At 41.6% G+C, this 27,799-nt stretch overlaps 1 protein-coding gene across 1 annotated transcript in view; it reads left to right on the top strand.

The window, feature by feature from the left end:
• Window positions 1–27,799, top strand: part of DEF6 (DEF6 guanine nucleotide exchange factor) — a 171,721-nt gene that overhangs the window by 95,986 nt on the left and 47,936 nt on the right. The window contains exon 4 of the mRNA XM_082247381.1: window positions 15,078–15,296. Within this exon, the coding sequence (XP_082103507.1) occupies window positions 15,078–15,296 (219 nt within the window). The remainder of the gene's footprint in view (window positions 1–15,077; window positions 15,297–27,799) is intronic.

Raw genomic sequence — 27,799 nt, 5'->3', positions numbered from 1 at the left:
CACTGCGGCGTCTGCTCCTGACCTCCAAATCAATCCGGCCGCGAGGATCGTTCAGGCTGCACTGCGGCGTCTGCTCCTGGAGCAGACGCCGCAGTGCAGCCTGAACGATCCTCGCTGCCGGATTGATTTGCGGGGGCTGGGGTTGTCCCCCCCCCCCCTTTCTCCCTCTCCAGTTCCTCATCCAGCCCCTGAGTGTTTCCACCATCAAGGCTCCACACTCGGTCAGGCGTCTCTACCCCACTCCTGGGTCCTCCTTCAAGGTATTGCCTCACTGTCGGACATTTGCTGGCATCACATTAGATTTTATCAGCATTTTAGTCTTTTAATAAACTTGTCAATTTGATTCAAGAAAAGTGACTTATCTAAGCCCATTGTCATTGTTTTTGGGAGCGCCAACATACCCATCTATTTGTTGCACTTAGAGACAGGTGTAACCAATTATACCAAGCAGGTGCTAATGATCATCAATTTCATATGTGGGTTAAGGCCCCTTTCACACTTGTGTGACTTGAGACTGCAAAGTCGCATGACAAGTTGTACTCCATGATTTCCAATGAGTACTGTTCATTTCTGTGCGACTTAAAGACGCAACGACTTCAAAGTAGTTCCTGCACTACTTTGGTCTGACTTTGATGCGTTTTGAGGTTCATAGACCTCAAGATTACTCAGACATTACTTCAGGTCCAGTCAAAATTGTGGCAAAATCGCACGACTTTTAGGTTGCAAAAGTGTGAAAGGGACCTAAAACACAGTCATTAACTGAAACAAAAACAGCTGTGTAGGAGGCTTAAAATTGGGTGAGGGTCAGCCAAACTCTGCTACTAAGGTGAGGATGTGGAAGACAGTTTCATGTCAAAGGTCATACACCATGACAAGACACAGCAACAAGACATATTTGTGCTGCATCAGCAACATTGAGGACAGTAGACACAGTGGTCAGCCAAGGAAATTTAATGCAGCAGATGAAAGACACAATATGCTTACTTACCTTTGACATGGGAAGATGTCCAGCAGTGCCGTCAACACAGAACTGGCAGAAATCAGTAGGGCCCAGTACACCCATCTACTGTCTAGAGAAGTCTGGCCAAAAGTAGTCTTCATGGAAGAATTGTGGCCAAAAAGCCAAACCCCCAATGTGGAAACAAGGCTAAGTGAATTTAAATACAGTGCCTTGAAAAAGTATTCACACCCCTTGACATTTTCTACATTTTGACATGTTACAACCAAAAACATAAATGTATTTTTATTGGGGTTTTCTGTGATAGACCAACACAAAGTGGCCCACAATTGTAAAGTGGAAGGAAAATTATAAATGTTTTTGAAAATGTTTTACAAATATGTGAAAAGTGTGGCATGCATTTGTATTGTATTTGATCCCCCCCCCCCCCCCAAATTGATACTTTAAAGAACCACCTTTCGCTGCAATTACAGCTGCACGTTTTTTTAGGGATGTCTCTACCAGCTTTGCACATCTAGAGAGTGAAATGTTTGCCCATTCTTCTTTACAAAATAGCTCAAGCTCTGTCAGATTGGATGGTGTCTGTAAACAGCAATTTTAAAGTCTTGCCACAGATTCTCAATTGGATTTAGGTCTGGACTTTGAATGGGCCATTCTAACACATGAATATGCTTTGATATAAACCATTCCATTGTAGCTCTGGCTGTTAGTTTATGGTCGTTGTCCTGCTGGACCGTGAACCTCCACCCCAGTCTCAAGTCTTTTGCAGACTCTAACAGGTTTTTTTTATTTACTATTGTCAGTATGCACATACTGCAAGATGATAACCCTCTGGTGGCAAAATATAATAATATAATATTATTTATGTCAACGAACTTACAAGTGCAGAAGGACACACAGAGGCTCCTAACAACCCCTCCCACTGGCTGCCATTTAATAAGGGAATCTTAACCCCTTGCCGACTGAATAATTCATATATGAGACGGCAGGAAAAGTGAAACTTAACATTTAGCTGACGCACATAATGCTCCAACATTGGCCTGAGGTTATTTATTGAGAGCGCGCTGGCTGCGTGCCCCCAGCACACCGACCAAGCTGTCTCCAATAGCTCGCGGGCTAAGCTTTTCAGCCAGTGGGACATGCTCCCTATGGCGTGGCTGCTATGCGAGCCAATCTCAGCGATGATCAAAGGGTCACCAGGAGGTGGTGTGAAGGGTTAAGGAAACCCTTTCATGTCCCAAAAATCTGCTATATAGTCAGCATAAAGCAAGGTATAAAAACATTATTTTTCTAATATTTCATTGGAATAAAGAGGTACATTTAGTGATATTTTTAGGGTGCCCAGAGATGGGCTTTAAATACACTCTAGGTGTTTTTGGTTTTAAGTTAAATATTAACAAATTAGAAAAAAAGTGATATTACAGTGTACCTTATGTTATCTTTCTAATCTGCATTAAATCGGTCAGTTGGAGATGTACATTGCTTTATATTTTCAGATCTAAAGGTATACAAGGAAATGCAGTATGTCAAATGTTTGTTCTGTGGCTTGCATATTTGTCATGTTTGTTCATTTTAGAAAAAAACAAAAAGGTGGCCATATTCTCATCAATTGTTAACCTGTGAACATATATGTATAGTTCCTCTTTTTGTATCTCCGATCTAAAACTATAGCCTTTGTGTTTGCAGCCAACTACTCTTTTTGTCTTTTCAGCTCATCTAATACAAATGGTTTCTTGCAATGACCAGAAAAAGCAATGGTTCCAGCCAAGTTTAGATGTTACTAGCAAAAGTGTGCCAGTTCATTAAATGGGCTGTATAAGGAAGGGTGTACTGGTGGAATGACAGCGAGTGCCAAGCTGTGTGTAGGTGCAGTGGGAGTGAAGTGCAGGCGTATAAAAAAAAGGTGTTGAGATCAGGAAGGGGGAGGATGTGGGAGAGATATGTGCAGACGTCTGTGTTGGTGCTGTGACAGTGAGTGCAGACTGGTGCGGGCAGGTGGTGTGGTGGTGGTTGAAGGAGGAGAGAGGTATTCCGGAAACAGTAGTGGTAGGAGAGGAGGAGGGGGTTGTAAAGCACAGTGGCGAGAGGGGGCCTGAGGCACTAAAATGCCACTATGCAGTGAAAATGAGATATGCATAGTGCCACCTATTAACCCTCCCTCTTAAACTTTGTGTAAGCACTGCACAAACTGTTGGTGCTATATAAATCCTGTAGAATAATAATTTTCCCCATTGTGGAGGTGCATCACTGGATTTTGGTCTGTAGGTTATTTCATTTCCAGCTGTGTCTGTTTGCCCCATATTGGCACTATACTGTATGTCCACATAACATATTTGTTGTATGTTCATGTGTTGTATAAATGGAAGCTATTTAGGACCTCAACACGCATATCTCACTTTCACTGCATAGTGCAGGTTTACAATTAAAAAGGGCAAGGATGGATGAAGTTGCTGTATGTTCCAGTGGAACAACCCTCATGTGCTAGAAGTGCTTTGAGGCAAACTGAAGAGTGGAGCCAATAAAAGGGTATCTTTTGAAGTAATGTGTTATCACAGAACTTTCACTATCACTAAATGATGTTCTTCATGGTAAATCACTGAATTTCAAATGCCTATCCTGTGTATGGATTTTGGGGGATTAGCAGACAAGGCAACATGGGGGATATTGCAGTTATGAAGAAATTTTTTTATCATGTAGGGTGTGCAGGAGAGGAGTGTGGAGGGTATGATAGATAGCAGGCATGGGCAGGGAAGGAGTGTAGAGGATATGATGATGAGTACTGTGTACAGGAGAGGAATGTGGGGTGTATGTCCACGATAGGAGTGTGGCGAGTATGACAGTGTGTAGAATGTGCAGGAGAGGAATTTGAATTATATGACTGAGGCCAATATGTGTGGGAGGGGAGATCAGAAAATATGACAGGGCCAGTATGTGTTGTAGAGGACTGTAGGGATTATGATATTAGGATGTATGTAAAGGATAGAAGCTAGAAGGGTATGACAGTGATTAATACGTGCAAAAGAAAAGTGTGGAAGATATAATTTCATCCTTAATCACAGTGCTTAAACCATTAACCTAATAATACTAAATTACTACATTTTTTAAATAATAATTTCCCATATATTTTATAATCCATATAATGCAGCTTTAAAGAGAAAGCCAGTCAATTAATGAATAACATCCTTCAAGTGCTGCTTGCAGCTATCATTTATGTTGTGCAAAAAAGTGCTCCGTGCAAATTGTGCAAACCAAATTCTATTGTTCATAATTTGCTCTTCAAGAAGTGCTCTTTATGCAAACACATTAGGTGTTACACACAGCAGCTGATATTTTTGGTCATTGTTTTAATATTTTGTTTGTCACTGAGTGCAAGTGTTTAATAGGTTTTTATTGTGAAGGATATAATGTAGGTTGAATGCGCAAAGAGAGGAAAGGGTATGATAGAGAACCTATTGTTTGGAATTTAGTTCACTCATTTAAATCTACAAAGATAATTAGATCTGAAGAAATTAAAATGCTCAAGTTATTTATAGATTGATTTTGCAATTTGAAAAGAAATTTAGGTTTAAAAACATCTAACTGGGATTGTGTGATGGAGTCATTTAGGTCTTTGAAGTCTGGTAGGTTTTTATTTAAAGCGGTAGTAAAGTCCGCTTTGTGATTTGAATATCTGCCAAACATGCACCGTTTAGGAGATTTTTTTTGGCAGCCCGCAACATCACTGGCGCATGCGCTCTGAAGGAATGTTATACTTGTGAGGTTCCTTCAGAGTGCTGTGCCGTGGCCATGACTCAAGACGTTATCACGGCTCAGCCGTTCAAGCTGCCACAACCAGCTATCTCAGAAGGAAGACCAGGTAAAGAGCTTTTTGGTTTAATACTGCTTTAAGGGAGGATTTTAGTGTGGTTATCCAAGATAGCAATTACTGTGAAAAAGTGACCTGTATTAATGTCAGTTTAATCAACTTTCAGCCAACTCAAAAGTTTACTTTATTGTCCTCTAGAGCAGCGGGGTTGCCATTGATCAAAGTGGATCAAAATTGGGGATTTCTAATGGTGCTTATGTTGGCTTCTTGTCAGGACCGGAGCTACCACTAGACAAACTAGGCAGCCGCCTAGGGCGCAGCCACGGCCACCTGGCAGGGGCTGACTGAGCTGGCTGCCACAGACTTGCCTTAACCACTTTACCACCGGAGGATTTTGCTGTCTTCCGTCCAGGCCACTTTTTGCGATTCGGCGCTGTGTGAATTCAACTGACAATTGCGCGGTCGTGCGACGCCGTACCCAAACGAAATTTACGTCCTTTTTTTCCCACAAACAGAGCTTTCTTTTGGTGGTATTTGATCACCTGTGCGATTTTTACTTTTTGCGCTATAAACACAAAAAGAGCGTTTATTTTGAAAAAATAACAATATTTTTAACATTTTTTTATATGAAATTCCCCCCAAAAAAGATGTAAAAACCAATTTTTTTAAAAATTTTTGGCCAATTTGTTTTATGCTACATATGTTTGGTAAAAAAAATCGCAATAAGCGTATTTTGATTGGTTTGCGCAAAAGTTATTGCGTTTACTAACAAAGGGAAAGATTTCTGTCATTTTTGGTGTTTTTTTTTTAACGCGTAATGGCGGCGATCTGCGATTTTTTTTGCGGGACTGCGACATTGCGGCGGACAGACCGGACCCTTGACTGACATTTTTGACACTTTTGGGGGTACCAGTGACATTACTGCAGTAATCAGTGCTATAAATATGCACGGTTACTGTAAAAATGACACTGGCAGGGAAGGGGTTAATTTTATTGGAGAGGGAGGGGTTAATGTATGCCTGGTGCTTACTGACGTGTAGGGGGGGAGGTGACTATGTGAGTCATGGACAGATCGGATGTCCAGCTATGCTGAACAGTCCGATCTGTCACTCCCTGTCACTATGGAGATCCGCCCGCTGTGTTTACACACAGCGGGCGGATCTCCAGACTCGATCCCCGACGATCGGGTAAGAGCAGCGGCGATCGCCGCTGCTCCTCCCCTGGCCCGACTCCCGCTGTGAATGAAAACAGCGGGAGCGAGCCTCCGGCGGCGCGCAAGCGCCGCCCAGAAGGGGGAGTGTCCAGTCACGTTAATACTACGTGGCTGGACGATAACGAACCACTCTGCCGCAGTAGTATTACTGTGAGCGGTCGTAGAGTGGTTAAAACAGGGATGGCGCCAGCATAGTAGGAGGTGCAGCGTGCAGACAGAAGTCGGGAGAGGCGGCTTCCCCTTGTAGGCTCTATGCCTGTCTAGTCCCACCACGGCTGCCTACCTGTTAGAACTATTGGTTGCTGGACCCGCCTAGCGCCCTAGAAACCAATCAACTGCAGGGAGGCATTCAGTGAAGGAAACTGTAATTTTCTCTACTAGCTGCTCCGCCTCCCAGCGCTGCATGTCCTAGCTTCCTTTCCACCTGAGGGGACCTGCCTGCCGGCCCGGGAGTCTGGGAGTGACTAATGATGATCATGTGAGTGAGCATACTGGCGGAGGAGTCCGGTTTAGGGTCAGTCTGTTTGGAGAAGCAGCAGAGAGGGCACAGGCGCTGTCAGTGAGGAATGCAGGAGTGTCCTCACACATCGATTCCTTACCTGTTCTGCACACAGAAGGGGGAAGGGACAGAGATCACATTGTACAACTCACTGACTGCAACATCACCTACTCTACAGAGATGTGATCACCAGAGCCCCCCGCCCCCCCCCCCCCACATCAAAGTTCCTAGAACCCCCCACTTACATCAGAGTCGACAGAGTTCCCCCTTACATCAGTCTGCAGAATTTCCCTTTACATTGTGATCTGCAGACTACCCCTTTACATCAGAGTTACCTTTTACATTATGGTCCACACTATTGCTCTTTACATCAGAGTTCCTATTTACATCAGTATCTGCAGGGTTCCCCCTAACAGTGCAAGGGGGAATTCTGCGGACCCTGATGTAAAGGGGAACTCTGATGTAAAGAGCAATAGTGTGGACCATAATGTAAAAGGTAACTCTGATGTAAAGGGGTAGTCTGCAGATCACAATGTAAAGGGAAATTCTGCAGACTGATGTAAGGGGGAACTCTGTCGACTCTGATGTAAGGGGGGGGGTTCTGGTGACCAGAGACCACCCCTACATCAGAGTTCCCCTTTACACCAAGGTCTGCAGCATTCCCCCTTACATTATGGTCTGCAGGGTTCCCTTTTCACCTGGGTCTGCAGAATTCCCCTTTACATCCGGGTCTGCAGGGTTCCCCTTTGCACTGTAAGGTTCTGATGTAAGGGAGAGCTGTGATGTAAGGGGAACTCTAGGGACTCTTGTGTAAGGGGGGACTCTGGTGACCAGAGACCCCCTTGCATCAGAGTTCCCTTTACATCATGGTCCGCAGCATTCCCCCTTACATCAGAGTCTGCAGAGTTTCCTTTTTCATCAGGATCTGCAGAGTTCCCATTTAGTGCAGTTCCCCCTTGCAATGTAAAGACTGCAGACTCTGATGTAAGGGGTAACTCTGTGGACTCTGATGTACCAGTGACCTCTTGGGACTCTGATGTAAGGGGGAACTCTGGGGACACTGATGTAAAGGGAAATGCTCCAGACTCTGATGTAATGGGGAACACTGGGGGCTCTTATGTAGGGGAAAACACTGGGTACTCTGATATAAGGGAGAACACTGGAGACTCTGAGGTAAGGCGGGGCTCTTGGAGCCCTGATGTATAGGTAATGCTGGGGAATTTGATATAAGGGGGGACTCTGATGTGAACACAGGGCTCACCCTGACTGCTGCACTCTTGTTTTGTATGCTGCTGGATTCAAATGTCTCTGTGCTCTATAGTCTCTTTGCAGGATTTGGCTGTCTTTTTGCTGGATGGAGATGTCTCTTTGCTGGATTTGGCTGTCTCTTTGCTACATGGGAATGTCTGTCTCTTTGCTAAATGTGGATGTATTTTCTCTTTGCTGGATTGCGCTGCCTCTTTGCTGGATTGGGCTGATTTTTTGCTGGATAAAGCTGTCTCTTTGGCATCTTTTGGCACTTATTTTTGCACATTAAAGGAAATTTAGCAGTTTCATGCTTGATGTTTCAATACTTTTACTGTTTTTAAAAATGTAGAAGTTTGAATTTTTTTTGAGGGGGTTGCAAGTAGCTGGTCTTGCCTAGGGCGTGAAATAGTCTAGCACCGGCCCTGCTTCTTGTATGAAATAAAGTCCAGCTGATCAATATGAATGAGCTTCTGGAAGTAGAACAAGCAGTCTGTTGGCTTTAATCTTGGCAGCCAACTTTATGCCACAGTTAAACAGTGAGATTGCCTGGTGGCTTGCGCAGAGGCAGTATTTTCCTCAGATTTTTTTTTTTTCTCTGGAAAAAGGTCTGACTCACCTTGTTTTCATTCTGCTCTGTGGCAAACTGTGTACGTGAATTCATTACGTGCAATGATGGGCATGACATGTAGTGTCGGCGAGCCGGGTGCAGCCCGCAGGCCATAGGTTGCTGACCCCTGCTCTACAGCCGTTAAAAATGGTCTCCATGTTTTTATTTGAAGAAATTTATAGTGCTTTTAATTTGTGACTTCCAGCTTCTGTTGCTAAACTTAGTATATTATACCTACTACAGTCCGGTCCATAAATATTAGGACATTAACACAATTCTAATATTTTTGGCTCTATACACCACCACAATGTATTTGAAATGAAACAAACAAGATGTGCTTTAGCTGCAGACTTCCAGCTTTAATTTGAGGGTATTTACATCCAAACTGTGTAGGAATTACACAGTGAACTGTGTAGGAATTACAACAGTTTGTATATGTGCCTCCCACTTTTTAACCACTTACCGCCCGCCCGCCGTCATATGACTGCGGGATGGTGCGGCTATTATCCTGGGCGGACGTCATATGACGTGACCCAGGAAATGCAGGGCAGGTGCGCGATCGCGGGCGCGCCGCCGTGCACTGCCGGTGTCAGCGTGTCCCCGGGACACAGCCGGTCACCGGCAGGGGGGAAACAGCCAATAGGCATGGCTGTTTCCCACGTGATCGGCTATGTTGCAATGACATAGCCGATCACAACAGTAGATGCCGGCAGAAGACCGCGCATGCGCGATCGGGAGCGCGCAGCGCGGTCATGTCGGTGGCTCTGTGTTCCCTAGGAACACAGCTGTCACCGGCAGTAGTAAACAGTCACTGACAGTGACTGTTTACTATGTGATCGGCTGTGAATCCATTCACAGCCGATCACAAAATGTAAACAAAGAGCAGTAACTCACTGTTACTAGCTCTTCTCTCCTCATACAGTTTCCAGTGTGAGGAGAGCAGAGCTAGAAATAGTGAGTTACTGATCTGTACACATGTCAAAAGTAAAATCACACAAATAAAGGTCCCCCCACACAGTCCTTAGCCCCCCCAATTGCACCTGTCACCCAACAGTCACCTCATCAGTGCCCAGAAATTGACACCCATAAGGCTACGTTCACATGTGAGCGCAGCGATCGCGGGCAGAATCACAGCGATTCTGTCGCGATCCGGAAATCATTGCAAATTGCGGGACGCCTGTGCGTTGCCCGTTTTTTGCAATAGCACCCCAAACGCTGTGCGATGTTGCCGCCATTTCCGCCTGCCGAATCGCGGTAACATCGCGCAAACAACGCATGACGCCCAAAAAAGGTACAAGAGCTTCTTTGGGGCGTCATGCGTTGTTTGCGTGATGTTACCTCGATTCGGCAGGCGAAAATCGCAGCAACATCGCACAGCGTTTGGGGTGCTATTGCAAATCACGGGCAACGCACAGGCGTCCCGCAATTTGCAATGATTTCTGGATCGCGGGCGGAATCGCAGTGATTCTGCCCATGATCGCTACGCTCACATGTGAACGTAGCCTAAAGTTTACCGGTCACCAGAGACTGCCATCAGTACCACCGTGCACCATCGCCCGTCACCTGTCACCCATCAGTGACCATCGCCCGTCACCTGTCACCCCATCAATCACCGTCACCTGTCACCCCATCAGTCATCGTCATCTGTCACCCTATCAATCATCGTCACTTGTCACCCCATCAGTGATCGTCACTTGTCACCCCATCAATCATCGTCACATGTCACCCCGTCAGTGATTGTCATCTGTCACCCCATCAATCATCGTCACTTGTCACCTCATCAATCATCATCACCTGTCACCTCATCAATCATCATCATCTGTCACCCCATCAGTCATCGTCACCTGTCACCCCATCAGTCATTGTCACCTGTCACCCCATCAGTCATTGTCACCTGTCACCCCATCAGTCATCGTCACCTGTTTGCCATATACATGCAATCACTTACTGACCGCCTAAGGACTATATGCGTCGGCCATTAAAAGCTAAATACTGGGGTTATGGCAGCAGATAGCCCCCATAACCCCGGTATTTTTTGAAACGGCGGGCGGTCGGCTTTCAGATAAGGGTGGTCCCAGTGGCAGATTTGCAGCGGAATTACCCTTACAGTGCAGGGGAAGAGGTTCCCCCCCCTCCCGCCGCGTCCCAGACGTTTTCCCAGCTTACCGGACCCGCCGGCAGCGGGGAAAACTATCCGGTCCCGGATCCTCAGAGACAGGAAGTCGAGTGAGGGCAAGATGGCCCTCACTCGACTCTATGGTCTTGGAGGACCGGAGCTACGTCAAAAGACGTTGCCTAGCAACCGGTTTAAAGGGTCGCTTTTTTTTTCTTTTTTTTTTTTTTTCCTCTTTCAACAATTTTTTTTTTTTTCTTTTTTAGTGTAGTTGTGAGGTCTTTTTGACCCCAGATCTCACAATAAAGAGGACCTGTCATGCCTATTTCTATTACAAGGGATGTTTACATTCCTTGCAATAGGAATTAAAAGTGATCAAAACATTTTTTTTTTTTAAACTGTGTAAAAATAAAAAAATAATAAATAAAATAAATAGGAAAAAAAAAAATGAAAGCGCCCTGTCCCCGTTAGCTCGCGCGCAGAAGCAAACGCATACGCAAGTCCCGCCCACATATGTAAACGGTGTTCAAACCATACATGTGAGGTATCGCCGCGATCGTTAGAGCGAGAGCAATAATTTGAGCCCTAGACCTCCTCTGTAACTCTAAGCTAGTAACCTGCAGAAATTTTTAAATTGTTGCCTATGGGGATTTTTAAGTACCAATGTTTGGCGCCATTCTGTGAGCATGCGCAATTTTGAAGCATGAAATGTTGGGTATCTAATTACTCGGCGTAACATTATCTTTCACATTATGGAAAAAAATTGGGCTAAATTTACTGATTTCTTATTTTTTAGTTCAAAAAAAATTTTTTCAAAAAAATCGCATTTGGAAGACTGCTGCGCAAATATGGTGTGATAAAAAATATTGCAACGATCACCATTTTATTCTCTAGGGTCTCTGCTAAAAAAAATATATAATGTTTGGGGGTTCCAAGTAGTTTTCTAGCAAAAAAAATGATTTTAGCTTGTAAACACCAAGTGTCAAAAATAGGCCCAGTCTTAAAGTGGATAAATGGACAACTTTGTGTAAAGCGCTACTTGGATGTTAGGCCTATGTATGTGGCCAGGCTGTGAAAAAGTGTTACACATGTGGTATCGCCATACTCAGGAGGAATAGCAGAATGTATTTTGGGGTGCAATTTTTGCTATGTACATGCTATGTGTTAGAAATATTGCATAAATGGACAGCTTTGTGTAAAAAAAATGTGTTTTCATTTTCTTTCCACATTTTCCAAAAACTTGTGGAAAAAAATGACATATTCAAAAGACTCATTATGCCTCAAAAATTATACGTTGGGCTGTTTGCTTTCCGAAATGGGGTCATTTTATGGGGGTTTCCATTGTCCTGGTGCTCCAGGGCCTTCAAAAGTACGATAGGTTGTCAGGAAATTATATGTGTAATTTGTGCTCCTAGAATGCCGGATGGTACTACTTGGATGTTAGGCATCTGTATGTGGCCAGGCTGTGAAAAAGTCTCACACATGTGGTATCGCCATACTCAGGAGGAGTAATAGAATGTGTTTTGGGGTGTAGTTGCAAGTATACATATGCTGTGTGAGAGAAATAACCTGTTAATACGTCAATTTGTTAAAAAAAAAAAAAAATCTTCATTTTGCAAAGAGTTGTGGGAAAAAATGACAACTTCAAAAAACTCACCATGCCCCTTATTAAATACCTTGGAATGTCTACTTTCCAAAAAGGGGTCATTTGGGGGGTATTTGTACTTTCCTGACTTTTTAGTGTCTCAAGAAATGAGATAGGCCTTCAGTACATCAGGTGTGGTCAAGTGTGATCAATTTTCAATGAATAGCACCATAACTTGTGGACTCTATAACTTTCACAAAGACCAAATAATATACACTTATTTGGGTTATTTTTACCAAAGATAAGTAGCAGTATAAATTTTGGCCAAAATTTGTGAAGAAAAATTACTCATTTGCTAAATTTTATGACAGAAACAAAGAAAAATGCGTTTTTTCACAATATTTTCAGTCTTTTTTTATTTATAGCACAAAAAAAAAACCCAGTAGTGATTAAATACCATCAAAAGAAAGCTCTATTTGTGTGAAAAAAAGGACGCAAATTTTTTATGGGTACAGTGTTGCATGACTGAGTAATTGTCATTCAAAGTGTGAGAGCGCTGAAAGCTGAAAATCAGTCTGGGCAGGAAGGGGGTGAAAGTGCACTGTAGGCAAGTGGTTAAGGGACCAAAAGTAATGGGACAGATTAACAATCCTAAATCAAACTTTCACTTTTTAATACTTGCAGTCAATTACAGCCTGAAGTCTGGAACGCATAGACATCACCAGACGCTGGGTTTCATCCCTGGTGATGCTCTGCCAGGCCTCTACTGCAACTGTCTTCAGTTCCTGCTTGTTTTTGGGGCATTTTCCCTTCAGTTTTATCTTCAGAAAGTGAAATGCATGCTCAATCGGATTCAGGTCAGGTGATTGACTTGGCCATTGCATAACATTCCACTTCTTTCCCTTAAAAAACTCTTTGGTTGCTTTCGCAGTATGCTTCGGGTCATAACTGTTCCATTGGCAGCCATACATGCCCACGCCATGACACTACCACCACCATGCTTCACTGATGAGGTGGTATGCTTTGGATAATGAGCAGTTCCTTTCCTTCTCCATACTCTTCTCTTCCCATCACTCTGGTACAAGTTGATCTTGGTCTCATCTGTCCATAGGATGTTGTTCCAGAACTGTGAAGGCTTTTTTAGATGTTGTTTGGCAAACTCTAATCTGGCCTTCCTGTTTTTGAGGCTCACCAATGGTTTACATCTTGTGGTGAACCCTCTGTATTCACTCTGGTGAAGTCTTCTCTTGATTGTTGACTTTGACACACATACACTTACCTCCTGGAGAGTGTTCTTGATCTGGCCAACTGTTATGAAGGGTGTTTTCTTCACCAGGGAAAGAATTCTTCGTCATCCACCACAGTTGTTTTCCGTGGTCTTCCGAGTCTTTTGGGGTTGCTGAGCTCACCGGTGTGTTCTTACTTTTTAAGGATGTTCCAAACAGTTGATTTGGCCACACCTAGTGTTTTTGCTATCTCTCTGATGGGTTTGTTTTGTTTTTTTCAGCCTAATGATTGCTTGCTTCACTGCCTCTCATTAAATACTTACCTGAGTCCTGTATCAATCCAGCACTGTGCCTGTGTGCAACAGTGCTGCTCTATCTTCCTGGTCTCACAGGGCAGATTGATAGCAGCGGGAGCCATTTGTTCCTGTTGCTGGCAAACAAATACGTTGAGGAGAAAGCTTGGGGGGGGGCCGAGCTGGCTGTATGTGTCTATAGACAAACAGCCTGGCTCAGGAGCAAGCCCGCACATCTGCTCTCATATCAAGCTGCTTGCTATGAGGGCAGACACAGAAGAGGAGTAGACAGCGTAAGCAGGGGAACTCATAAGAGGAGGTTCAGGGGAAATCTGTTCAATACTATTGCATAAAGCAGGTTTTATTTTAGGTTAAAAAAAAAAAAACCTTTAAAATCACATTATGTTGCCTGTATTCTCCACCAAATGTATACCCTGCTTTGTGTAGACAGCCTCAAATGGGAGTTTTTTTTGTTGCCCTTGCTTTTGTATGGTTATCAAGAGTCTACCCAGCAGTTCAGGTGTAAAGCTAATTCTGACCCCGCTTTGATGCATTTTCAACATCAAATAAACATAGGCAGCATTTCCAGCATCATACAACTTTGACAGCATATTTCACAGGATAAAAACATCAAACATAAAATAAATCCTAGCCCAGGGGTCTTCAAACTATGGCCCTCCAGTTGTTCAGGAACTACAATTCCCATCATGCCTTATCATGTCTGTGAATGTCAGAGTTTTACAATGCCTCATGGGATTTGTAGTTCCGCAACAGCTGTTGGGCTGTAGTTTGAGGATCCCTGTCCTAGTCTTTCCAACAGTTACTACACAGTTCAAGTTGTTCTCTGTCAAGGAAATAGTCTGTCTGTCAAACCCAACACAATAATAGCTTGCACTTACAAGGCTGTCATCACAATGAAAGGCTCCGACTCTCACCACAGCTACACAACAGTTACCAGCATGTGGGCTGATATGACGAGCAATAAATCAGTAGTAATGTAGGGTTTGGCTGGAAAACACTGAAAACTGTAGGAGACACAGCATTCCTACACTCCTGGAAGAGTCAGTTTCAGAAGACACTTTATCAAAGGGTTTAATTTACTGTGAAACCATGCTTGGTGGCACAGGCAGCAGTTGAATTTTCACTTCAATCTTTTGCAGAAACCTAATGTTGGCAACAGGGTCACTTTAAAAATTGCTACTTTTATTTTGTCTTTTTCTCTTACATTTTATTACTATTTATAGCGGTGTATCAGGCTCAGAGTGATAGCACCTTCGTAATTGTTCAATAGAAGGCACAGAGCTGGGGGAATTGACTCCTTTGCTCTCGGTAAGGGTGTTGGGGAGCAATGGTAGAATCAATGATTGGCTGCACCTTTTATTAAGATGTTCAAGATATAAATACATTTGTAAGACAAACCACCAGGAATTCATTTTTTAAATTGCTTTTTAGTTGTAGTTCTTTGAAAATACCTTTTTTAAATAAAGGCTTTTCTCCCCAGTAACAATTCTGAATTGTGTTGTTTTAAAGGTGCAGTACCTTCTGCAGAAGCTGCTCACAGCAGCCCGATCAGAAATGGGAGAGATGGAACTGGGGGAGATGTTGTCCTCACTAGGACAGGGAATGTCTGTCTGGCAATTCCTTGACCTTGTTACTTCGCCAAAAATCCTTCGAGGTATCAGCATAGAAACACTTAGTATGGCAATCCAAGATCTGTATGAAGAAATAATACAAGATGTACTGAAGCAGGTGAGATCCTTTTCTATTTTAAAACATATTCATGTAGGCCCTTTTTGGTTGATGATTACTAAATGCATACTGTAGTACTTTTGATTATGTAAGATCTTTTTGCTAATACAACTGAAATTGTATAGTAGAAGCTTCTCCTTTTTGTTTCACAGGAATGTTATTGGTTATGCAAGAAGTTTGAAATAGAGCAAAGCCAGACAGTAAAAACAACATACACACTGTTAACTAAGAGTGTACATCTGCCAAAAGGTGACAATAGGCAGATGTACAGTAAAAGTTCTGTGGTCATTTATTTGATATTATTGCAGACTCATAAAGTTAAAACATTCATAGGATTTTAGTAATCTCAACATCTGAGTCTGAAAATTCCAAGTCGATCTACGTTTTTGTGAAATATGAATACCAAGTGTATGCACATAGATTTAGGCGGGATGTAAGGCAAGCCAATGTTGTGTAATGTTGTGTGTAATGTAAAAGCAAAAAAAAAAAAAAAAACAAGGTGTAGGGAAGGAAGGAGGATAGATGAAGGGGAGGCCATCCCATCATCCCTAATAAGGAGCAACATCACAGCCTCCACTAATTATTTTATAAGCCTAGAAATGGATCATGAAGGTAACTTGGGCATTTGTAAACTATCCAGGGGGACCATCCTTTTTGGAATCTATCATGTCAGTCCTGAAGGATATCAGTAATTTTTCATTAACCATTGTTTAGTTTAATTTTATTTATTTTTGTTATGTTTCAATAGGGACATCATTTACCTGTAATGATCTTTGTCCAATGTCCGGCTGGTTTACGTTTGGAAGTGTAGAATTCATAGAAACATAGAATGTGTCGGCAGATAAGAACCATTTGGCCCATCTAGTCTGCCCAATATATCTGAATCCTATGAATAGTCCCTGGCCCTATCTTATATGAAGGATAGCCTTATGCCTATCCCATGCATGCTTAAACTCCTTCACTGTATTTGCAGCTACCACTTCTGCAGGAAGGTTATTCCATGCATCCACTACTCTCTCAGTAAAGTAATACTTCCTCATATTACTTTTAAACCTTTGCCCCTCTAATTTAAAACTGTGTCCTCTTGTGGTAGTTTTTCTTCTTTTAAATATGCTCTCCTCCTTTACAGAGTTGATTCCCTTTATGTATTTAAAAGTTTCTATCATATCCCCTCTGTCTCTTCTTTCTTCCAAGCTATACATGTTAAGGTCCTTTAACCTTTCCTGGTAAGTTTTTTCCTGCAATCCATGTACTAGTTTAGTAGCTCTTCTCTGAACTCTCTCTAGAGTATCTATATCCTTCTGGAGATATGGCCTCCAGTACTGCGCACAATACTCCAAGTGAGGTCTCACCAGTGTTCTGTACAGCGGCATAAGCACTTCTCTCTTTCTACTGCTTATACCTCTCCCTATACATCCAAGCATTCTGCTGGCATTTCGTGCTGCTCTATTACATTGTCTTCCCACCTTTAAGTCTTCTGAAATAATTACTCCTAAATCCCTTTCCTCAGATACTGAGGTCAGGACTGTGTCAAATATTCTATATTCTGCCCTTGGGTTTTTACGCCCCAGGTGCATTATCTTGCACTTATCCACATTAAATTTCAGTTGCCAGAGTTCTGACCATTCTTCTAGTTTTCCTAAATCCTTTTTCATTTGGCGTTTCCCTCCAGGAACATCAACCCTGTTACATATCTTTGTGTCATCAGCAAAAAGACAAACCTTACCATCGAGGCCTTTTGCAATATCACTTATGAAGATATTAAACAAAATTGGTCCCAGTACAGATCCCTGAGGTACCCCACTGGTAACATGACCTTGTTCTGAATGTTCTCCATTGACTACAACCCTCTGTTGTCTGTCACTCAGCCACTGCCTAATCCACTCAACAATATGGGAGTCCATGCTCAATGACTGCAGTTTATTGATAAGTCTTCTATGTGGGACAGTGTCAAAAGCCTTACTAAAATCTAGATATGCAATGTCTACTGCACCTCCACCGTCTATTATTTTAGTCACCCAGTCAAAAAAATTTATAAGATTTGTTTGACAGGATCTCCCTGAAGTAAACCCATGTTGTTTTTCATCTTGCAATCCATGGGATTTAAGATGTTCCACAATCCTATCCTTTAATAGGGTTTCCATTAATTTGCCTACTATTGATGTCAGACTCACTGGTCTATAGTTGCTCGATTCCTCCCTACTACCTTTCTTGTGAATGGGCACGACATTTGCCAATTTCCAATCTTCCGGGGTGACTCCTGTTACTAATGATTGGTTAAATAAATCGTTGCAGCAAGGTCCTCCCAACAGGAGTGATCTTTGGTTCTGCTGGGAATAACATCAGCTGCTGTGAGCATAAAAGAGTTGCACTGCTTGTCCACCCCCTCCTCCATTCATAGAACATGTAGTATTCTTTCCCAGAATGCACAATGTTCTGTGATTGGAAGAGGCAAATTTTGTCATTCATCTGCCTGTCCTCCATTCACAGAAAGCTTTATGTTTGCACCCCCTTGATTGCAAAATGAATTAAAAGAAATATTTAGCGCTTCTTACAGGATAAGATACATTTATGAGAATATCAAAGTGCTACTATGCTAGTGGAGCTACTAGAGGTTTGGGTCTATTGCTATAATTCTTTTAAATATAGGAAATGTCCTTCCTCTCTTTTCAGCGTATACATTAGTTTGTTGGGGTGTGCAGCAGTGATCAAGGATTGGTAAAGCTTTAAAGAAAGACCATGTTCATTTTGACAGGAATGCTCAAAGTTGGTAAGAAGCTTAGGGTTAGATTTGTTCTTAATTATTAAGGGAACACAGTGCTTTACTTGTATCATCTTGTGAGGATGGAAAGGATGTGACCACAGCATAGATATAAGAGTAGTAGGACAATTTGCTTACTATTACCTGAATGTTTGGAAGCGATCGTATCCTGGTGGAAAGAGTGGACATCCCTCCAGGTATATAAATGGTAGATGTGGGAAAAGGAGGTTGCAGGAATTGCACAGAAAATCCCTAAGTTTCAAAGAATGTCAAGGTATTGGAGATGGAGAACGTGAGAATAATGCCCATAAGAGCCACAAAAGTGATGTAACACGAGTCAGAAGACTATCAACCATATCAAACAGGACCCACCAAGGATTTTTATTGGTTGCATTAAGTAGCGCAGAGAGAAGCGAGCAGCTAAATAACATTAAAGCATGTTAAATTGATTGGAAACACAGATGAGTAATTTCACAATATAATTTCTAATATTGAGTTCTTATACCTTTGTAGTTATTTAAAAAAAATAAAAACTGTAAGTACCGCTTTGGTCGCTGCTGTACAGCAGTCATTTGAGGTTTTTTACTTGCTAGCCTGAGCTTAGGGAGACATCGGGGAGAAGCTTCTCATCCTTTTTAATGTATGTTCTATAGGTCAGCAGAGGGCAACTTTAACAAACAGGAAGGGAGGTCTTGCAGGGGAACTTCCTGTGACTCAAGGCAGGGAAGGGAGGGATGAGCGGAGGGTGTGGCTTTGTACAGACCACAGAACTACACAGGCTCACTGCAATTGCACAGCAAACTTGTATAGACCATGGGATGGGAACAGGATGACACAAGATGTAAACTGACCATGCTAGCATGGATCAGCAGCCATGCTAGTGTGGTCAGTTTACTCTGAGGAGGAGGAGGGACACAGCCAGGATTAACCAGATATTATAGCTCACTGGCAGCAGAAAAAATAATACCAACAGCACACAGCAGATTTAATTATCTTAAAGAGGCAGTAACAAGGTTTTACATTTTTAGGTTTACAACCAATTTAAGAACTCCTAGCCTGTATGCACTTTTGGATCTATACAGAACATTTTTATTATTGCTACATTTAACTTTTCCCTAAATAGGGTGGTTTGTTCAGCTTTGAATAGAATGTATAGAGAATATGGGCATAACGCCCATGGGAGTTATATAACATGAGTCAGATGACTAGCAACAATATCTAACCGGACACATGAATGAATGTTATTGAGTGTGTAGTAAGGCCAAGAGGGCAATCTAGGTAGCGAAATAATATTAATGAATTTTAAGGACCTCTAGCCTGCGTGCACTTTTGGATATACACAGTTTTTTTTGTATTATTATTATTAACCCTAAGTCTAACGTTTTCCCAAATAAAGTTGAGAATTCCCCTTTGTATAGGTCTCAAAACATGACTAGGGATTGGTATCAGTAAAACACAAAAAAATACATAATTTTAGATAAAAAGGTAACTTTAATTGCATTAATGCATTCAAACCATTCAATTTGGTGTTGTTGCCACATCCCAAGAGATTTTGTGTATCTAGAGATGCTGTGAGATGAATTCCTTATAAGGTAGTTTAGAAACAAATTTAAAAGGGTTATTTTGTTGAAGATAATGGGGTAGACAAATCGAGAAATAGGTAAGAGTAGCCAGGTGATTTGGTTAAATGGTGTGGTGATGTGTTGCACAGAGTAGCATATCATCCACAAATACAGTGGGGATCAAAAGTTTGGGCACCCCAGGTAAAAATTTGTATTAATGTGCATAAAGAAGCCAAGGAAAGATGGAAAAATCTCCAAAAGGCATCAAATTACAGATTAGACATTCTTATACTATGTCAACAAAAGTTAGATTTTATTTCCATCATTGACACTTTCAAAATTACAGAAAACAAAAAAATGGTGTCTGCAAAAGTTTGGGCACCCTGCAGAATTTATAGCATGCACTGCCCCCTTTGCAAGGCTGAGACCTGCCAGTGTCATGGATTATTCTCAATCATTGTCTGGGAAGACCAGGTGATGTCAATCTCAAAGGTTTTAAATGCCCAGACTTATCTGACCTTGCCCCAACAATCGGCACCATGGGATCTTCTAAGCAGTTGTCTATAAAACTGAAACTGAAAATAGTTGACACTCACAAAGCTGGAGAAGGCTATAAGAAGATAAAGCATTTTCAGATGTCAGTTTCCTCTGTTCGGAATGTAATTAACCACTTAAGCCCCGGAAGATTTTACCCCCTTCCTGACCAGGGGGTATTTTGCGATTCGGCACTGCGTGACTTTAACGGACAATTGCGCAGTCGTGCGACGCTGTACCTAAACGAATTTGACGTCCTTTTTTTCCCACAAACAGAGCTTTCTTTTGGTGGTATTTGATCACCTGTGCGATTTTTTGATCATGCGCTATAAACAAAAAAGAGCATCAATTTTGCAAAAATAACAATATTTTTCACATTTTTTTTATATGAAATCCCCCCCCAAAAAAATTTAAAAATCAAAATTTTTTAACATTTTCGGCCAATTTGTTTTATGCTACATATGTTTGATAAAAAAAATCGCAAAAAGCATATTTTGATTGGTTTGCACAAAAGTTATCGCGTTTACTAACATAGGGAAAGATTTTTGTCATTTTTGTTGTTTTTTTTTAACGCGTAATGGCGGCGATCTGTGATTTTTTTTTTTGCGGACATTGCAGCGGACAGATCGGACCCTTGACTGACATTTTTGACACTTTTGGGGTTACCAGTGACATTTCTACAGTAATCAGTGCTATACATATGCACTGTTACTGTAAAATTACACTGGCAGTGAAGGAGTTAACTTTATTTGAGAGGGAGGGGCTGTGTGTGTCCCTAGGGGCAGGATTCTAACTGTGATTGGCTGTGGCTTGAGCTGTAGGAACAATGATCAACAGTCCTACATAGTAGAACCGTATGATCATTGTTTCTACACAGGGGAGAATGACAGGCGGCTTGTTTACACTAGCTGCCTGCCTTTCTCCCTCTCCCCCGACGATCGGCGAGTGACCGGCGGACATCGGGTCCGCCGGTCACACGCGCGCGGGGGTCCGGCGGCGCGCGCGCGCTCCCCAGAGCCTCACAGGCTAGTGACGTGTATATATACGTCACTTTGCCTGTGAGGGGCTGACCGCCGCAGTATATCTACTTGCGGCGGTCAGCAAGTGGTTAAGAAATGGCAGTCATCAGGAACAGTGGAAGTTAAAGCAAGATCTGGAAGACCAAGAAAAATATCAGACAGAACAGCTCGCAGGATTGTGAGAAAAACAATTCAAAACCCACGTTTGACTGCACGATCCCTCCAGAAAGATCTGGCTGACACTGGAGTTGTGGTACACTATTCCACTATAAGAGATACTTGTACAAATATGGTCTTCATGGAAGAGTCATCAGAAGAAAACCTCTTCTAAGTCCTCACCACAAAAATCAGTGTTTGAACTTTGGAAATGAACATATAGACAAGCCTGATGCATTTTGGAAACCAGTTCTGTGGACTGATGGGGTTAAAATTGAACTTTTTGGCCGGAATGAGCAAAGGTATGTTTGGAGAAGAAGGGGCACAGAATTTAATGAAAAGAACCTCGGTCCAACTGTTAAGCATGGGGGTGGATCAATCATGCTTTGGGGTTGTATTTCAGCCAGTGGCACAGGGAACATCCCACGAGTAGAAGGAAAAATGGATTCAATAGAATTTCAGCAAATTTTGGATGGTAACTTGATGCCATCTGTGAAAAAGCTGAAGTTAAAGAGAGGATGGCTTCTACAAATGGATAATGATCCTAAACACACCTTGAAATCCACAGGGGATTACATCAAGAGGCTTAAACTTAAGGTTTTGCCATGGCCTTCACAATCTCCTGACCTCAACATAATTGAAAATCTATGGCTAGACCTTAAAGAGCAGTGCGTGACAGACAGCCCAAAAATCTCAAAGAACTGGAAGACTTTTGTAAGGAAGAATGGGCAAAGATACCTTAAATAAGAATTAAAAGACTCTTGGCTGGCTACAAAATGCATTTACAAGCTGTGATACTTGCCAAGGGGGGCAGTACAAGATATTAACTGCAGGGTGCCCAAACTTTTGCAGATGCCATTTTTTTGTTTTCTGTTATTTTGAAAGTGTAAATGATGGAAATAAAATCTAACTTTTGTTGACATATTGTAGGAATGTCTAATCTGTAATTTGATGCCTTTTGGAGATTTTTCCATCTTTCCTTGGCTTTTTATGCACATTAATACAAATTTTTACCTGGGGTGCCCAAACTTTCGATCCCCGCTGTAACATGGCTTTTTGTGTGACAATGCTGTTTTTTAAGGCCTTTAATGTGATTGTAAATGTATTTTTTAAATAACAAACAGGTTTATACTAAACTCCTCTGTGCAGTGATATTGCACAAAGTGGCCTCTATCCTCCTCTTCTTGGGTTCCCCACTGGCACTCCTGGTGGCTCCTCTCTAGCGAGTGCCTGTATAGACACAGACAGTGGGACTCTACCCTGCCCCCGATCCCTTATCACTGGCTTAGATTGACAGCAGTGGCTCCCACTGCCTCAGCAAAGCCAGTGAGACCGGGAAGTGAAGGGAGAGAAGAGCTGCAGACAGGTACAGCACTGGATCGAATTAATAAAAAAAGGGAGGTAAGGGGGTGATACTGATGCCTAAACATTTTTTATCCTAATGCAAGGAATGCATTAGGGTAAAAATGTTCAGGCTTAATAACCACTTTATTGTCTGGATTTTGATGTATAGATATTGCCATTGGTTTGAGTAAGAGAATAAACAAAATAGGGAAGCCATTTATGTATAAGCTGGAAAAATACTTTAAGGCTAATATGGCAAATTCCTGGAATGAGTAATATTTTTGTTTGTTCCATCTCAAATTATTTTCAGCCTGTTTTAATTTGTTCTTGGAGTTCATGGAAGGAATCCTGTTATTTTTAAATTCGAGAATTTAGAGATTTTGGAATATTCCTTCTGTAATGTCAGTATCCATTGGGGCTGTTCCCTTTTTCTATCTATGGCTAGTTGAATAATGTTTCCTCTTTGGTTGCTTTGTAAGCTTTCCACACTGTGTTGTTGCTGAGGAAATGGAACCCGTATTTGTGCAAACATTTCCAAGGATTTCAATCTTGTATCCTCAGTTATGAAGATGTATAGTAGGGAGTCATTCATGTGAAGTATCCTCTTTTTATAGTTTCCACAAGACGAAAAGACAGAGTAGGTATTATATCATTTTGTATTTAGTGGTAGTAAATGAATGTCCCAGTCTGTCTTGAACCTTTACACACACCTCGTTTTAACGGAAACATGCCCCAGTCACAACATGTTACAGTTCTGACCTTTAGTTAGAATTCCATATGACAAGGTTTTACAATCTGACAACCAACACATTACAATTTGTTAGATCCACACGTTGTTAGATATAGATTGGATATATCTTTCTCCTAGGAAATTCTTTAAGTATATAAACAGTAAGAAAGCGAGGCCAGAACACATTGGCCCCATAAAAGATGACAAAGGGAAGCTGGCCATAGAGAAGGCGAAAGTGTTAAATAATTTCTTCTCTTCAGTCTTTACAAAAGAATCGGGGGGCTACACTAACCCAGCTTGGAATGATAAATTAAATAATACACCTCAGGAAGTACCCCCATGGCTAACAGAAGATAGCCAGGTGATAGCCAGACCATTATTCTTGATCTTTAAGGATAGTCTACAGGCGGGTATGGTGCCAGCTGATTGGAAAAAAAAGCCAACGTGGTACCAATATTTAAAAAAGGGCCGAGCTATATCCCGGGTAACTATAGGCAGGTCAGCCTAACATCAGTAGTCTGCAAGATTTGGGAGGGAATGTTAAGGGACTATATACAAGACTTTAGTAATAAAAACTGTATTATTAGTAGTAATCAGCATGGTTTCATGAAAAATCGTTCTTGCCAGACCAATCTATTAACCTTCTACGATGAAGTGAGTTGCCATCTAGACAAAGGAAGGCCTGTGGATGTTGTGTATCTGGACTTTGCAAAGGCATTTGCCACAGTCCCCACAAATGCTCACTGTACAAACTAAGGTACGTAGGTATGGACCATAGATGGGGTGAGTACCTGGATAGAGAACTGGCTCCAAGGGAGAGTCCAGAGGGTGGTGATAAATGGGGAGTACTCGGATTGGGTGGGTGTGGAAAGTGGGGTCCCCCAAGGTTCTGTCCTGGGGCCAATCCTGTTTAATTTATTCATAAATGATCTAGAGGAGGGGATATCCAGCACAATCTCGGTATTTGCGGATGATACTAAACTAAGCATGCCAATATCTTCTATGCAGGATGTGGAAACCGTACAAGCAGACCTGAACAAAATAATGGGGTGGGCAACTACATGGCAGATGAGGTTTAATGTTGAAACGAAAACAAGCTACTCACTAGGGGGGGAAAGCTCTGGTTGAATCTAAGATGGAAAAGGACCTGGGGGTACTAGTGGACAACAGGCTTGGCAGTGGCATGCAATGCCAAGCCGCTGCAAGCAAAGCCAACAAAATACTGGCATGTATAAGGGGATTCTCTCCAGAAATAAAGAGATTATTCTCCCACTCTACAAGACTCTGGTCCGGCCACATCTGGAATATTCCATCCAGTGGGCACCGGTCCTCAGAAAGGATGTGCTGGAACTGGAGAGAGTCCAGAGAAGGGCAACAAAAATAATTAGGGGAATGGAGGACATCAGCTATGAGGAAAGACTACAAGCATTGAACTTATTCTCTCTGGAGAAGAGACGCTTGAGAGGGGATATGATATCAATGTACAAATACTGTACTGGTGATGACCCTAGCATAAGGAACAAACTTTTCAGAGAAAGGGAATACAATAAGACGCGTAGCCACTCACTAAAACTAGAGGAAAAACGATTTAACCTTAAAATACATAAGGGGTTCTTTACTGTAAGAGCAGTAAGGATGTGGAATTCTCTTCCACAAGCAGTGGTATCAGCAGGGAGCATTGATAGTTTCAAAAAACTATTAGATGGGCACCTTAAAGACCACAACATACAGGGGTATACAATGTACGGTTAGCAGCAAACACACACGCACATCATAGGCTGAACTGGATGGACTGATGTCTTTTTTCAACCTCACAAACTATGTAACTATGAAGTGAAATATAGGTGTGTTTTGTGTCTAAATGATTTGCATATTTCTATACATTATTGTGATCACTTTTTTTGAAGGTAATTCCATCCCAGTAGAAATGATAGAGATTGTATAAAATTTAAATCCTTGGAGTTCTGCTATTGGCCAATATAAAAAAAAAAAAACCTAGCATTTAGCATTACAGATGTGTATTCCTGCATTTTTCTGCACTGTGTACAACAGGGCCATTCAAGTCAGGGTCTAATCAGAGTTCCTTTTTTGCAGACCCTATAGTCGAGCTCTCTGTTAAATGCATCCTAATCTGGGCTGTGTTTAATCAAATGTTACCTTCCATGAATTCCTAGCTAAGATTTAAATCTGCCTATTTTTGTTGCCAATTTGTGAATTCTGAGGAAAATTAGGGTGACATTGTGTTCAGCACTACTCCCTCAGTTTATGGGTCTTTTGGAGCTGCATCATTTGTTTGACACATGTATGGTTTTATACCTTTTGTGAGTTATTGTGGTGCTTTTTTTTAAGGCAGAATAGGAACACATACTGTACCTCATTTAGTATACCTTATCTAAACATGTGGCCCTCAAACAGAATTTCTATGTTCAACAGATGCTGCAAATGAGCAACTCAGATACTGGGCAACTCGGAAACTATACATTAAACTTAGTGAAGTGAAAGGCTGGTGCGCTATCTCTAAAAGAAGAAATAAAATATTGCGATAAAAGCCTCTGGCCATCCAAGGTTTATAGGAAAAGTGATATGGACTGAAGCCGTTCAACTGAGGATTTCCTACATGCCTTTTGACCGCTAAAGTCTATTTATACATCTTTGAGCACGAAGGTGATGCATGCAGCACTTTGAGGACTTCTGAATAGCACCTTTCCAGCTTGTTATAATATTTGGGACTGATTTGAAATAACCCAGTGTCACATTTTTTATGGGACTTCTTGTCATAGAATTCTGAATGTTTCATTATATGGAATATTTTTCACTGCATTGTTATTGCATGTTCACTTATACACTTATAATATCACATAAGTCACAATTGGAACAGCTGATTTTTATTGATTCTTGAAGTGCAAGTTTTCATATTTGATAATTTCAAGTGATTAGCTATGCACATTTGCACCTAGTATTTCCACTCACGTTTTTGTGATTATTATCGCAATATTTTTCATTTGTTCTTTTAGAGATAGCGTACCAGCCTTTCACTTCACTTATAGTTTTATCTCCCGGTATTCAGGGAGTTTGAGGTGCAGCAATCTCCAAGATTGGCTAGCGCATCCTCAATCTTTTCCTTTTCAGTATACAATAACTTTGAATGTGCACTTGAAATGTTAAGAGATTGAATGCGTGAACTTATTTTCATGTCAATTTCTGCATATCCTTATAGTAAATTGGGACCAATGTGTTCCTTGAACCACAATAGTTGTTCAACTTATTATCTATTTTAAGTTATATCTAGATGGCATATAATGCCCTCTGTACTGCACCAAATTATTACCCTAATGTACTTTGGTCATGTTTTAAACTAAATATCTCTTGGATCAATCTAATGAAATATTAGAAAATGTAGAACGTATACTAACAATCTGTCCGTACTTTTACAAAACAATAGTGCAGTGCTAAAATAAATCAAATAGCATGTGCAATACAATAGTGCAATGCAAATATATCGAAATGTGTCACCACAAATCAAAAAAAAAAAAAAAAGAAGAAATCCAAATGTGAAGACAAAAGCATTGAATTAATTGATTCTTCGATTATGAGGGAAATTACAGATGTGGATACCAAATGCCACCAAACCTCTTAATGATAAACCACACAGCACCTCAGTGTGCAACAGAGGGAGGCTTACCAGAATCATATGACCCCCCCCCCCAATTAAGAGTGGTCAACCAGCGCTTGTGTATCAATCCAAGATATCCAGTTTTCCTCAAAACCACAATGTCAAACCATGGCACTGCTGCATTGTAATAGATCGTTGTGCATATATACTTAGTTGGAACATAATATGAAAAAGAAAAAGACACGCTCTCCATAGTGTAATCCTGATTAAAACACCAGTTTAATGTGGTAAATGCACTTACAATGAAGAAATGACAACCATTCACTTTATATCATATAAACAACTCATATTCCAGAATCCAAGATTGCTGTGGCAGGATCACATATGCGTAGTGGCGTGTGTTCCGTCTCTGCCCTACTAGTTTTTCAAAGATGACATCATACATACTAGATACCGTCAGTGATGCCAGATAGTGAATAACGGCCATTTCTCTTGCAACAGCTTTTTCTCTTGCAATACTTTCCAGATTAGCACCTGAAATGGACAGGAAAGAGCCAGCACTAGGAGACTAAATTATACTGGGTTGCAGTATACAGTCAGGTCCATAAATATTGGGACATCTACCCAAATCGAATCTTTTTGGCTCTATACACCACCGCAATGGATTTGAAATGAAACAAACAAGATCTGCTTTAACTGCAGACTTTCAGCTTTAATTTGAGGGTATTTACAAATCAGGTGAATGGTGTAGGAATTACAACAGTTTGTATATGTGCCTCCCACT

Source organism: Pelophylax lessonae (assembly GCF_965119305.1).
Source record: "Pelophylax lessonae genome assembly, chromosome: 2".
NCBI lineage: Eukaryota > Metazoa > Chordata > Amphibia > Anura > Ranidae > Pelophylax > Pelophylax lessonae.
Note: the sequence above shows the minus strand (reverse complement) of the source record. Positions and strands in the feature narration are given on the sequence as shown.